Below are 13,296 nucleotides of genomic sequence, written 5' to 3' on the forward strand. Positions count from 1 at the left end.
ATGCATCTTGATCAGAACTTCTGTGAGTGAACACATATGATGATGACTATAAAAGCGAATGTGGTGAAAATGTGAGTGTGTGTATGCAGCGGGCAGAGAAGGAATTGAACGCAGGAAGGTCTGGATCTAACGCTCACGTATTTCCTGTATCATACTGTCAGACACATCTCTGAAGATGTAGCACAGCTGGAATTGGTGAGGAGTGGGATGGAAGCCCTCAAAAGATGGTTTGGGTGGTCATCCTCAGGGAACGGAAGTCTGACATGTTCTTATTGCATCTTATTTACTTGGTGTGCGTGAGTGTAGCTGTGTACATGCCATGACATGCATGTAGAAGTTGGAGGGTGACTTGCAGGAGTCACTTCTATCCTTCTACTGTGTGGATTCTCGAGATGGAAGCCATGCCATCAGGCTTGGCAGAAGGCAGCGTTCATACACTGAGTCTGTCATCTTGCTTGCCCAGTGAAGGCTTTTTTTTTTTTTTAATATTAAGAGAAGCTTGATGCTACCCAAACTTGCATATTAGCCTGGCTCCTAACAGATTGTTTGGACAAATTGTTTATTTAACTGTCAGTGTCTTGTATAAATTTGTGATAATTTCAATTTCACAGATTTGCTGTGAGGATTAGAAATAAGAAATACAATTATTATTCAGGCACTTAATGATTACTGTTATACAATCAAGAAGTGTAAGTGACTGGAGATTGCAGGTAAAAATAAATGGAAGGTGACATTAGCTTTGGCCGTTGTGATTGTGACATTAGCGCTGGCAGTGGATGATTCTGGAGAATGGGATACAGTGCCGTTTTGGGGTTGCAGGGAGATGGCAATGGTGACTGTGAGGAGGGACGTAAGAGGGGAGGAGAGGACGAACCTTGCTTTTGTGAAATGAAGGGAGCGGAGACATTTGAACCTATGTACACAGCTGGGTCAGTCGGCAGAGAGGGAGAAGCTGAAATCACTAGGGTGATGGGTTAATGTGGAGAGTTAACGAGAGGGTTGGGGTGCGGTTCACAGATGGAAGGTTCAGCTTTGCAGAGGAGGGAGAGGGAAAAGATGGCTGCATATAAGTCAACCTGTAGGTACCAAGTCAGGGTAGGGAGGGGCTTTAACAGTAGCTTCCTACTTGAACAAGGAGTCTGAACATTACAATTGTCTGATAAACTGAGGCAACATGAAGTAGGACAGATAGGAAATGATTCAAGTCTGTTCTGGGGATCCAGATTTCAGCCTATGATTTGGACAACCTGATGACCTTTGCTCTGTTTGTTCTACCACCGTTGCCTTAGGCTTTGGTGCTTGAGACATAAAGCCCTGAGCACAGCCAGCCCTAACTGAGCTTTGTTTACTCCACCTCTCTTCTCTATGCATCTGACACAGCCCTGCAGGAGAGAGGTCCTTCCAGAGGTCTTTAATGTTGCTCATATTCTTCCATCATCACACTTCTGTACTTGGCGACTTACTCTTCAATGAAGCTCATTAAGCACTTCTAGAAAGTATTTTCTGGACTCTTTCCAAAGCTCTGCAGGTTAGACTTTTTATTATACATTGCTTATATTTTGTAAATAGATACTGCACTTTATTTTGTCTGTTCCTCAAATATCCACCCCTTGAGTAAAGATGGTGTTCAGTGTGCCAGTTAAATTGACAGGCAACTCAGTTACTACTTTTCTTTTGTATAGTAATATTTTGTGGGGATTGTAGTTTGCTATTCACATATTGTAACTCTTTAGAACAACCCACAGCTAAGACCTGTGGCCTTGAAGAGAAGAATGGTTTGTCTTAAAGATGATTTACCCCATATTTCTCTCAGAGTCAAATGATTAGAGAAACCTAGGGCAGGGAAGCAACTTATTGTGGTCTATATAGTAGATAGACTGGCAAGGATTTGTCCTCACCAAGAGACCTGTTTGTTATAGTGTTGCCACAATTCCTGATCAGAATGCTTTTTGCTGTTCTATCTAGTGATAATGTCCTATTTTCCCCTCCTCAACCCATTCAGCATTTTGGGAACAGGAAATTGACTGTCATATCCTATACTCCAATCTACAAATGACCTGGCCTGGGCATGGCAACTTTTAACTACACAGGAACCAGCCATTCACTCTTTATTCTGCTGGGCATCCCTGGCCTGGAAGACCAACACCCGTGGATCTCTCTCCCCTTCTTCATTTCCTACCTGGTTGCCTTCTTTGGAAACAGTATTCTCCTCCTGGTCATCATCACTGAACGCAGTCTCCATGAACCCATGTACCTCTTCCTCTGCATGCTGGCTGTGGCTGACCTCATCCTGTCTACTACCACTGTGCCCAAAGCGCTGGCCATATTCTGGCTTCACGCTGGAGCAATTTCCCTTGATGGCTGTGTCACTCAAATCTTCTTCATTCATGCCACCTTCATTGCGGAATCGGGGATTCTGTTGGCCATGGCATTTGACCGCTATGTGGCCATCTGTGACCCACTGCACTACAACGCCGTGCTCGGCCGTGTGGCCATTGTTAGGATTGGCGTGGCTGTGGTCCTGAGGAGTTTCTGTGTGATACTCCCAGATGTGTTCCTGGTGAAACGGCTGCCGTTTTGCCGCGGCAATGTGCTACCTCACACCTACTGTGAGCACATGGCCGTTGCCAAGTTTGCGTGTGCTGACATCCGCGTCAATGTTTGGTGCGGCTTGTCCGTCCTCCTCTCTACGGTAGTGCTTGATGCCTTGCTCATCTTAGTCTCCTACAGTCTCATTCTTTACGCAGTCTTCCGCCTCCCCTCCAGAGGAGCCCGGCAAAAGGCTCTGGGCACATGTGGATCCCACCTTGGGGTCATTTCCATGTTTTACCTGCCTGGCATTTTTACCATAATTACCCAGAGGTTTGGGCGCCACGTTCCTCTCCACACCCACATCCTGCTGGCCAATGTCTGCATGTTGGCCCCTCCCATGCTGAATCCCATCATCTATGGGGTCAAAACCAGGCAGATTTGGGAGCGTGTACTTAGCACCTTGTCTTCACAGCGGAAACTGTGCCGAGTTTGATTAACTAGGTGGTGTAGTCTCCACACAGAGCTTTACACTGTTGTGTCTTTGCAAAGACTGAAGAATGAATCAAACTTTCACACAGTGTAGAAAGTGACGTGTCTTGACTCTCAAAGTCACTTTGCCACGTACCCAGAGAAGTACAGTGTTTAGAAGCATAGTGCTTTGGGTCAGGATTGAATACCGAGTTTGACGATGACAATGACCGTGGTCATGGTGATGATAGGTAATCTGTTGGACCTTGAGCAAATAACTTATTTTCACAGAAACTCTTCTTAGGATATGCTTGGGGCACCTTTAAAAGAGGGACGCCCACACCAAAGTAACTAAGAGCACAAGAAAGTTTTACGTACAATGAATTGTGCTAGTGCATCACAATGAAAATGTCCACATGGAATCTGAATTGATGTAACTGTGTACATACGTTTAATTTCACTGAAACCATATGAGTTTCTATAATATGTAGTTCAATGCAATAAAAATCCATTCTGTGTGTACACAGTGGGATGTGTGCACGTACCTGCACGGATGTTAGGAAGCTGACTTTGAGTATCTCATATAAAAAAGCATCAGGTTTATTAGTATTATTCTTTAGTAACGCAAAGTAATGGATATATTCCTCTTATTTATTATTCATTGACTTTAAGATTAGAGGTCTTTATAGAGCTACTTAAGAACTGAATTAAACCACTGTCAACATTACAGCTTAATAATTTTTTTTTTGTAAAAACACCAGTTTAGTTTGAATGAAATATGGAGGCTTACCATAATCTTCATATTTCTTGGTTGTGCTCTGATTGTAATGATAAGCCTAATGATGCTTATCATTAGGTCATGGCATGGCTGACCTCTAAACAGAATCTGTTACATATATACACACACACACACACACACACACATATATATATCAAAATAAATTGTAAGTATATTTAAAAATTTTTTTAGTCTTTGAAATTTTGATATGATACTTCTAGTCTCTTTTAAAAATTACTTCTTTGAGAATTTCAATGTACTTTGATCATATTTATCACCTAGTCTTCTCATACCTCCAAAATCCATGTCTTCTTTCCTACCCTACTTTGTGTCATTCCTCTTTTTAAACCTACCAAGTACTGTTCTTGCTGCCCAGATGCTCTGGAAGTATGGCTTTCACTGGGGTTGTTTGCCCAGCAGGGCCTACACTCTTAAAGAAAACCGATTGTCCTCTCACCAACTGCCGAAAGCTGCTTAGCTAGAGTGGTACTTTGTGGCCATCTCTCCATGCTGGATGTTGTATGGCCTGAGCCAGCACAAATACGACACTTAATACTTTTTGTGTCTGTTAATTTGAAAGCTGAATGAAAGAAGTTCAGGAAAATCACGAGGCTTTATTTGACTTTAAGGGACAATATTAATCAGAATTGGGAGCAGTATTTGGAGATAGTTCTCTCATTTCTCAAGGTAACTTTGATGTTATAAATAGAGATGTGCCTAGATCACTTGTTATCTGTCAGGTTTTGCTTTATATTTTGAAACACAGAAGCATATTTTAAATATCTTAAATCATTTATTTATCAAGATGTTCTTTGCCAAACTTCACACTAGCTCCAAGTTCAATTCAGTGCTTACATTTCACTACTGGTGTCACCACCTGTGTTCATTTCACAAAACAAACAAACAAGCAAACAACAACAAAACAATTTTTTGTACTCACATGGTGAATCCCATAGTCAGCCTTTGTTCCCCTGGACAGAGAAGACACTGCTCTGCTACAAAGGCAAACTTGACCTCGAGGTTACTGAGAAAGGAGGGTAGCCTCCACAAAGTCTACTTATGAGACAGACAAAACCACGAGTGAATCTCTTAAGAATGGTCAATAAATGGGAACATCACAGTTAACCATGATTTGGAATGAAAAAAATCCTGGTGTTTTCTTCTGGTCCAGCTGTTGAAACTCTTTTTGTTCTATCCACGGGCCTCTTCACTGGGTACCGCAAAGCCTTTGAGATACAGAGAATCCCCACAGTCCTCTGCTCACTCTTTTAGCCAATCAGTTCAGCGCTTTTCTCAGCTTTCTGAGGTAGACATGTTTCCTTTTACGTCCTTGGCAGTAAGCTTCAGTGCCTTTACCTGCTACAGCATTTGAGCACTTTCCTCTCTAGCTGCCCACACCAGGATTCCTTCCCACCACCCCTAGGTTAACCTTTAGAGTTGCAGTGGTCTGTGTTGAAGAGGGTCTCTGTGAGATTGCATTGCTGGAGCTGAGAGGTTTCTTTGGTTTGAGTTGGAACAACAAAGGGAGCAGTTATAGTTTCTCGACTCTGGCAGCTTTGGGCCATATTTGTTTCCATTCAGTGTACGTAAAAACTTCTGGAGCTGCTGACTGAATGCGAAGCCATCCCGAGTTTTCTTCACCGCACAGTTATCCATCCTTCCTCTGCACTCTGCTGATGGTATTTTCAAAGCTCTCAATATGTTTGTGTACTAGTTCAGCTACTAATTTCACTTTCTTCAAGGCGACAGGGTCAGGGAACAGCATATCCATAAACTGACAGCAGGGAGCCTATGGCCATAGCTGTCTCCTTCATGTGAGAGTCAACTGCAGGGACTCGCTGGCCAGGCCAGTATGGCACCTAAATTTTGGCTATTACTGGGGACATCAAGTATACTGTCACTGTTACATTCAGCTCTCATCTGAACACTTTTCCTACTTTGTCCTAGCTTTGGTTTGTCAGACTGTAAGATATTCTTGACCTGGGTCTATACATGAAGAAATGCAAAGAACATGCCAGAGAGGGAAAACAAACAAGCAAAGGATACACCCCCCCCAAAAAAAAAAACACTCCAGTAACAACAACAAAACAATCTAAAAGATGTACAATGTGAAAGAGACATTTTGACCTTTATCAACAAGGACTGAATAGGACAGACTGAGGCACAATTTTTAGGAAGCCCTTCTGCAAGCCACAGAAGATAGAGGAATAGGTGGGTATCTGGCCAAAGGTAATGGCCAAGAAAAGAGAAAACAAAATAAGTCACACAAAGGAGGCAGAAATATGGTTTTGGCTGAACTGGATGAGTTTGGGTCTGAAGTGAGGCGTTTCACTGGATGGAACCATTAAGGAATCTATGTCAGGTACACTGGTGTTGAAGGTCAGCTGACAATGACTTTTAGTTATCTCCAGCTGTTCCTTCATTCTGGGACCCCGACTCCTCTACAGAGATGATGGTTTTGGGTAGTTAGATGGACAAAAAAGCAGAGTTCATGGCTGAAGTACGCCAACAGGAAGAGGGTAACAGCATCCACAAATGGTCTTCAGTAGTCACTGGGTTTTGATCAGGACGAGGGGGTAACAGTGTCCAGACAGTATTGTCAGGAGTACTGGCTCCTGATCATCACATCTTTAGTGGACAGAGCTTTAGAGGTGCCACATTCCTTCCATCATCATTGAAACCAACACTGAAGAAGGGCCGCAGAGGTCCAGTAAAATCACACTCCGTGAAGGTGTAGATGAGGGAGCCATGGTCTGTTATGTTATAGAAGGAGACAATACCAGCTTCATAGTCCACAAAGATCCCGATTTGGCATGGAGGGACCTGTACGTAGAGGGTGGTCTGGGGGCTGGTCCCAGCCTCATACTTGTCTTTTTTCCACAGCCAAATGGTCCAGAAGCCATCCTCAGGACTGAGGGAAAACTGCCCCTTCCTCTGTACAGAATCTCTGCAAACCCCCAGATCCCAGGCCTCCTTTCTGGTCACATCTACCTCCCAGTAAATCTTCCCAGAGGAGAATCTCTGGGCACCTAGCACCATGGGGTAATTATCAAACCTCTCTTTGTTCTCGGGCACATTCTGATGGGTGTCTGCAAGCCTCACTTGTCTCCGATCCTTTGAGATGACGAGCCACGGGTTGGCTGTGTTGCGATCCAGAGTAATATGAACTGCACGGAGAAGATCACAGGTAAGCCTGCGTGGGCCAGCCACTCTGAGGAAATGACTCCCAGCAACTCCTGCCCCGCCTCTGTGGTGTGAGGAAACCTTCCCTGCGTCTCTGCTCCTCCTGTGCTCCCTTGCCACCTCCTCCTCATGCTGCTACCCTGTGCTCCCCAGGACCATCCACTCTGCACTCTCGGTATCCCCTTCTGCTCTACAAGTCACCTCACCCCAACATGTCCTCAGCATCTTCTTCCGCCCTGGTACATGGCATGCACTTGTGAGGTCTGGGGAGGCAACTTCTAACGTATCCAGGTTCCAGGATCCACTCCTAGGGGAAAACGGGGAATCTTACTTCCTACTTCCCCAGGCCTTTCTTCAGGGATGGCTGTGATAATTAAATTCAATATAAATTTACAAATACTCATGCATTCAGTGTCCTTGTGAAAGAAAAAAAAAATTTTACCCAGGAGTCCTAGGGAACTTAAATAAATCTGCATCTCCTTCCAAAACCCAAGGTTACCGCTAAGTGGGCTCTGTTTGATTTTATGGGAACCATCTCATAGGCCGAGTCACCTCTGTGAAGAACCTAGGGGAGTCCTGGCCATGCTGTAGCTTTTACTCATGTCTTTCCGAGTGTCTTTTACGAGTGTCTTTCCACATGAGGACCCTAGCAGACTAAGATTCCCTTTTACTATGGTGGGGGATTTTAATGTACGAAGAGGATGCATTCTAACTACATCGGGCAATTCATCATTTGAGATGTCCATTAGCTTTAGAGGCCGGAGACCATTTTAGAGAGGACCAGGTCTTTGAGAATGGGGATGTATGGCGGAAAACCCAGGTGCATTTGTGCCTAACTCAATAGCCATTTCAATGTACACATGTTTCCTGTTCCCTTTTCTAACTGAGGAAACCTCTCCTTACCTTTCCAGGACGATCCTCACCTCCTGAGGACAGAAGAGACAGAGAGTCAGTTCTGGAGTTTCTGATTGACCACTGAGCTGTCACCCCTGGGGACATGCGACATCACCCATGTTTCCCTGGCTCTGCAGAACTCCCTTGGGTCAAGGCCCCAAAGACAATTCTGAGTAGCTCTTCAGAAAGGACATGTGACAGCTTGCAGAATATCTAGGAAGCCAACACGGATATGGCCTTTAGCTAGGATGCAACCAGGGTTTAAAGACTGATTGAGAAAACAAATTAGAAGGGCTCGGTTCCCCCAGATGTTGGAACTGGCAGCCTCCTAGGCTCAGTCAAAATGCACCCGGGAGCCCAGTCAGTGACTGGCAAGAGAATGCCTGCCCAGCCAGACCAGACGTGCTAAGCTTTTCAGTACAAGCCAGGAAGAAATGTCTGTATGCATCTGACTGAGTGACACAGGAATGAGCAAAGAAACATGGAGATCATGTTGTCAACAGCATTCCAACGTGGGGCTAACAGACCGTGGGTGGATGCGAGATTTAGAATATACACTGACTTTAAAAAACAATCATGCATGTACTCCATCTTAATTTTGCCTCCTACTACTTAGATAAACTGATTGTAAGTCAACACGAATCTCTCACTAAGTCCAGTAATGTCTCTGCTCTGCTCCTTAGTTTTCTCATCCATGGAATGGGGTCACAGCAGCACTGAACCCTAGGAAGCCATCAGTTTGCTGTTTAGGAATTTGCAGTTAACATCATTACGGGAAAAATTAGAAAAAACAAACAAACAAACAAACAAACAACCCAAACAAACCAGTAGTACCAATACATGATTTCTTAGTTCCCATGTTTCAGAAAAAATTATTTTAAAGTTAAATTTATTTTTGGGAAAGGGTGAGACTATTTGCAGAAGCGGACCATGTTAAAAATCATGTAGGTAGTTCACAGAAACAGCACGAAGTATCAAGATGCAACAGCTATGCCTACGCTAGGGACACCCCGTGGATCCCACTTCCTCTGTGACTTGATAAATGGAGAAAGAGAGTACGGAAAAGAAAAACGGCTTATTCTCATGACCGACCATGTTGGAGAGAAATGGCACCGTTCAGTTTTATAAACTGTATTTTAAAACACATTCTTACGGCTACTTGTCTAGCGACTAGAGTGGACTTTCTCATTTAATACTTTCAAAAAAAATCACTAAAGATATGTGATACTATGAATCCCGGTGACACGTGGTAAGTGCGGCGCTCTCCCGCCTGGCACCGGCTGCAGCATACAGATACAGACACACCCAGCCTCTCTGGTCACTTCCTTGCGCCTGCGCACCTTCAGCAGCTCCAGCTCAGAGCCCCGGCTTCTCCTCTCCAGCTCTGCAATCAGCTCCTGCAGGGCCTGGTTCTTCTCGGCCAGCTCAGCCTCCTTCTTCCCCAGGAGTCTCAGGTGCTCCCTCTCGTCCGTCTCCAGCCTCTGCAGCTGTCTCTGCTCCTCCTGAGCCAGCAAGCTACTCTGGTGTAGAAACTCCGAGTGGATCCTCGACTTCTGTGTGTCCACGTTGCTCTGTGGTGGCAGGGGAAAGACAAGACTTTTACATTTCTTATTTTTGATCAAAATTTCCTCGCCTTTGGTGGTGGAGGTGTTTCCGTTCCTTAAACACCCACGGCTCTTTAAGTCTGGGTGCGCGCACACACACACACACACACACACACACGTGTACACACATACACACTGCACAGCTTCTGGGACTACACTGTAAATGGCACACTGGAGCTATTGTAAACTACAGCTTCAGCAGCTTCCGGCACCAGATCTTTCCTCAACCTTTCTTCCAAACACAGGAACACCCACACTTGAGTCCCTTTCTCTTTCTAGCTTAGCAAGTCACAGACAGCACAACTTATTCCTATACCCAATGATGGACTATTGCTAAGTCCTGCAGGAAAACCAGTGGTCCCAGGACAGTCTGCCATTTTGGGAGGTGCTGTAGTCTGAGACAAAGCGGCAGCCATCTTTGTATTCAGCTTCCACGTTGTTTCTAAGGGGAAAGTAAGTTCAAAAATGTAAACTTTTCAACTCTGCTTCCTGGAAGCGATTGCTCCTGGCTGACCTTGATTCAATAGTGCTATAACTCATGCTTTATTATCTATTCACTTGGCTACACTCTGGTTGCACCCTTATCTACACACCTGGCTACACTTTGGATGTATTCTAGAAGACCCTAACACATTACCTGGGACCAGACAGCTGAAAGGTCAGCTGATAATTCTTTGTCTAGTTAGCCAAAATATCTACTGCCCTCCCCATGTCTTTTGCATTTGGTTCTCTCTATAAAAATCCTGCTGTGAGGACTTGTAGATGTCACCGTTAGGCTCCCGAGTCCTCGCTGTGGCCCTGATCGATCAGCTTGGAAAAGGTGTTATAATAAACCATCCGTATCTGAGACTGGAGTCTGAGCGGTTTGTGCGGCTATTTTTATACCAGAGCAGGAGGGTCGCCTGATGACACAGGACGACCTCTTTTGCCATCACAGCTTGATTTTCAGTCTTTGCTAATCATTTGGAGTCTGTGATTGGCTGTGAGTCCCTTGCATTCCCAGTTTCACACGTATGCTGTTTCCTACCAGCAAACTAGCAATGTGACAGGCTTTAGTTCTCATCAGGCTTTGGACTGGTGGTCACCATCAAGCAGGCACTGGGTCAGGTGGGCTTCTTATCTCAGCCTTAGATAGATCCCATCAGGATACCTCAGGCCCAGAAACTACAGTGTTGACTCTTTCTTCCCCTGAGGTGGGGTCAGAAGGAATGGCATGGCCGTCCAACACTTTCTCCAGTAATTCTTGATCTTTGTGCCAGATTGGGGAAATCTCACCTGATTGCAAGCTTCCTAGCTTCCTTCCAAGTCCTCTCTATCTAGAGATCTAGAGCGTGGGTGATTCTTGGAGAGTGACCCGTATAATAACTCTACCACCCATCGGACAGGCAGCCACGGATCTGGGATGCAGCCCAGCCTAGGGCTCTTGCCTTCCAGTCTGCTCTTTGCGTTGCAAGATCCATTTCCAACTTCTCAGCCAACTCTTTTCCTTTTCTCAGTTTTTCTAAAGCCACTCGGATCTTCTCCTGTAGAAAAAGACAGCAAGCAGGTTAGTCCCCAGCTAGAGATGTGGAGGAGGCGGATGGATAGACTCAGGAGGAAACCTATTATGGCTGACAAAAACAGAGCTACACGGATGGGGTAATGGGATCTGGATCGTTACACTTCTAATTCACCAGGAAGCCTGCGTCGCATCTCCCATGGCGTTGTACTGGATGCACAGGTTCCTCTCAGGGAAGGAAGACAGTATCCCTCCATTCCCCAACTTCTCAGATGTAGGGGTGACTCTCAGCCACCATTCCGGGGAACTGGGCACTCTCCAGGGGCCAGGTTCTTTATACCCAATGTGCCCTTGCGCTGAGGCCTCACCTGGTATATCTTAGCAGCCTCTTCAATAGGGACCTTGGTGTGGTCACGGTGTTTCCCAGACTGGGCACACACCCAGCAAAGGGCCTGCCCGTCTTCCTCACAGAATAGGTGCAGTGTCTCTCCATGCTTCCTGCAGAGGCTTTCCTGGGGGCCCTTCTTGGAATTCTGGGTTATACGTTTAAGATTTTCTACCATGTTGGCTATATGCCGATTGGGCCTGAGGTTTCTGAGCAGGAATTGTTGCCGGCACTCGGGACACGAACTGCCCCCACTTTTCCCAACCTCAGAAATGCATTCCTTGCAAAAGCTATGGCCACATTCGATACTCATGGGCTCCACCATGGGGTCCAGACAGATACAGCAGGTGACCTCCTCCCACATCTTTTCCATGGACATTTTGGAGGATGTGGAGGGCAACATCTGGTGTGGAATCCTGAGGGGTGCAGAGGGGGGAAGGGGAGAGAGAAAGTGAGAGTTTGCATGACAAAAGCGAAAGCAAGGCAAAACCAAAACTCCACACAATAACGCAAAGGAAAACCCCCGAGGGAAAGACACGGAGGGGAAAACAAAAGAAGGCAAGAACGTCTACCTGAATAGCAGGAGCCGCTGGCTCCTCCACAGCCTGACCCAGCGTTCCAGTCAGGCAGAAGAGGAAACCGAGTTTCCAGAGGAGGCAGAGAAACTGGCAGGGGTAATGCTGTTAACAATTCCACCTTCATCACATCCATCCTCGCTTTAACCCTCAGTCCAGGCTTGTCCTGAACACTGTTGCTAGTCTCATGCCTCCATTGTGCAGAGAAGTCAATCACAGAAGTAATGAGCATTCACTCATTTACATGTCCCTCCATATTCCAAATGCTTGCTTCCGTAATATAGATATGCGCGCGCACACAGATGCACACACACACACACACAGATAGGGTTCTCTGTGTAGCTCTGACTGTTCCTGGAACTCAATTTGAAGTCCAGGCTGGCCTTGAACTCCCAGAGACCTGCCTGCCTCTGACTCCTGAGTGCGGGGATTAAAGGCCTGTGCCACCAGGCTGGCTTAGTCTTCACTAATCTTGACAGGAACTACAGTGGCCAGGAGTCAGGCTTCTGCCGTTCCTCTTTACATGTGACATTTTGTCCAAGTATGATATACGGTGCTTGTGCAATAGGCCACACCACACAGCCCAGGCGTGTCGTTAATTACCCACTCAGGCTCATGGAAGTAAACCTGAAGATGTGTGTTCATTATGGCCTCATCTAAGAGTACCTTTTCCACATACTGTTGCATGTGTCTGTCCGCGTGTTCATGCATTCATTGCCGTTCTGATTTATCCCGGCATTTCTTACATGCAGACTATACTGAACACACACTTGTCAATGTAGGCGTGCTCACATGCTCCCTACAGAAACGTCTATGTACATATATGTATGTGTGTGCTCATCCACACTCATTTGTGGGGAGCACTTCCCAGGCTCTTCTCCAAGCTGCTCCACACTAGTCCCTGTCTTTAGGGCGCTGAGTATCTTAAACGCACTGAATTTCCCAGTAGAACACTCTAAATGGCTAGCACGCTCCTCCAGCAGGGGTCTTCGCGGGGAGTTTCGCAGAAGAAACTTCTCCCACCCTCAGCCCGGGCACCAGCCACCGAGGCCGCCCCTTCGGAGCCCAGCGCCCACGGGCCAGCGACGGGACCGGAGAACCGTGCGGAAGAGAAGCAGCAGGTGGGCAGGTTCGGGTCGGGGCGCCGGGGGGAAGGGGCTCCTGGACTCCGGGGCGGGGACCCCGGCCTACCTGACTTACGGGGTCCTCGGCGTCACTCAGGGCTCCCGCCTCCGCGGCCGCAAGTCTTCTTCCTAATTTCACTTTCGGTTTCCTGTCAGAAGCCGAGGAAGAGGGAGGAGCAGGAGGAGGAGTTGAGTGGCAGGGGAGGCGGAGAGGGAGGGGAGAGAGGGAGGAGAGAGGGAGGGGAAAGGGAGGGG

General features: G+C 46.4%; 2 protein-coding genes across 3 annotated transcripts; one reads left to right on the plus strand and one right to left on the minus strand.

The window, feature by feature from the left end:
- Positions 1-2,068: 2,068 nt before the first annotated feature.
- Positions 2,069-3,025, plus strand: LOC129688717 (olfactory receptor 52B4-like). Its single transcript, XM_055623682.1, has one exon. It carries the CDS (start codon positions 2,069-2,071, stop codon positions 3,023-3,025), a length of 957 nt encoding a protein of 318 aa, XP_055479657.1.
- A 1,508-nt stretch (positions 3,026-4,533) lies between these two features.
- On the minus strand, positions 4,534-13,180 carry Trim21 (tripartite motif containing 21). 2 transcript variants are annotated; one of them, XM_055623509.1, is made up of 7 exons: positions 13,118-13,180; positions 11,326-11,758; positions 10,887-10,982; positions 9,196-9,426; positions 7,865-7,887; positions 7,168-7,268; positions 4,534-6,945 (listed from the first exon to the last, which is right to left on the minus strand). In XM_055623509.1, the coding sequence occupies exons 2-7, from the start codon at positions 11,743-11,745 to the stop codon at positions 6,401-6,403; spliced, it is 1,416 nt and encodes a 471-aa protein (XP_055479484.1). In that variant the 5' UTR covers positions 11,746-11,758; positions 13,118-13,180; the 3' UTR covers positions 4,534-6,400. The 2 variants fall into 2 exon arrangements, with proteins under 2 accessions (XP_055479484.1, XP_055479483.1); XM_055623508.1 differs by having other exon boundaries at positions 13,109-13,166.
- Positions 13,181-13,296: the final 116 nt, after the last annotated feature.

This window comes from Psammomys obesus, unplaced genomic scaffold (assembly GCF_907164565.1).
Source record: "Psammomys obesus unplaced genomic scaffold, mPsaObe1.curated_primary_1811, whole genome shotgun sequence".
In the NCBI taxonomy this organism is placed as follows: domain Eukaryota; kingdom Metazoa; phylum Chordata; class Mammalia; order Rodentia; family Muridae; genus Psammomys; species Psammomys obesus.

Bases quoted from the DNA above. Each gene is read 5' to 3' on its own strand.
- Trim21 (XM_055623509.1), bottom strand. From the start codon at position 11,745: ATGTTGCCCTCCACATCCTCCAAAATGTCCATGGAAAAGATGTGGGAG. The intron at 10,983-11,325 runs GTGAGGCCTCAG...CTTTTTCTACAG, and splicing joins AGGCTGCTAAGATATACCAG to GAGAAGATCCGAGTGGCTTT. The intron at 9,427-10,886 runs GCAAGAGCCCTA...CTGCCACCACAG, and splicing joins CGCAAAGAGCAGACTGGAAG to AGCAACGTGGACACACAGAA.
- LOC129688717 (XM_055623682.1), top strand. From the start codon at position 2,069: ATGGCAACTTTTAACTACACAGGAACCAGCCATTCACTCTTTATTCTG.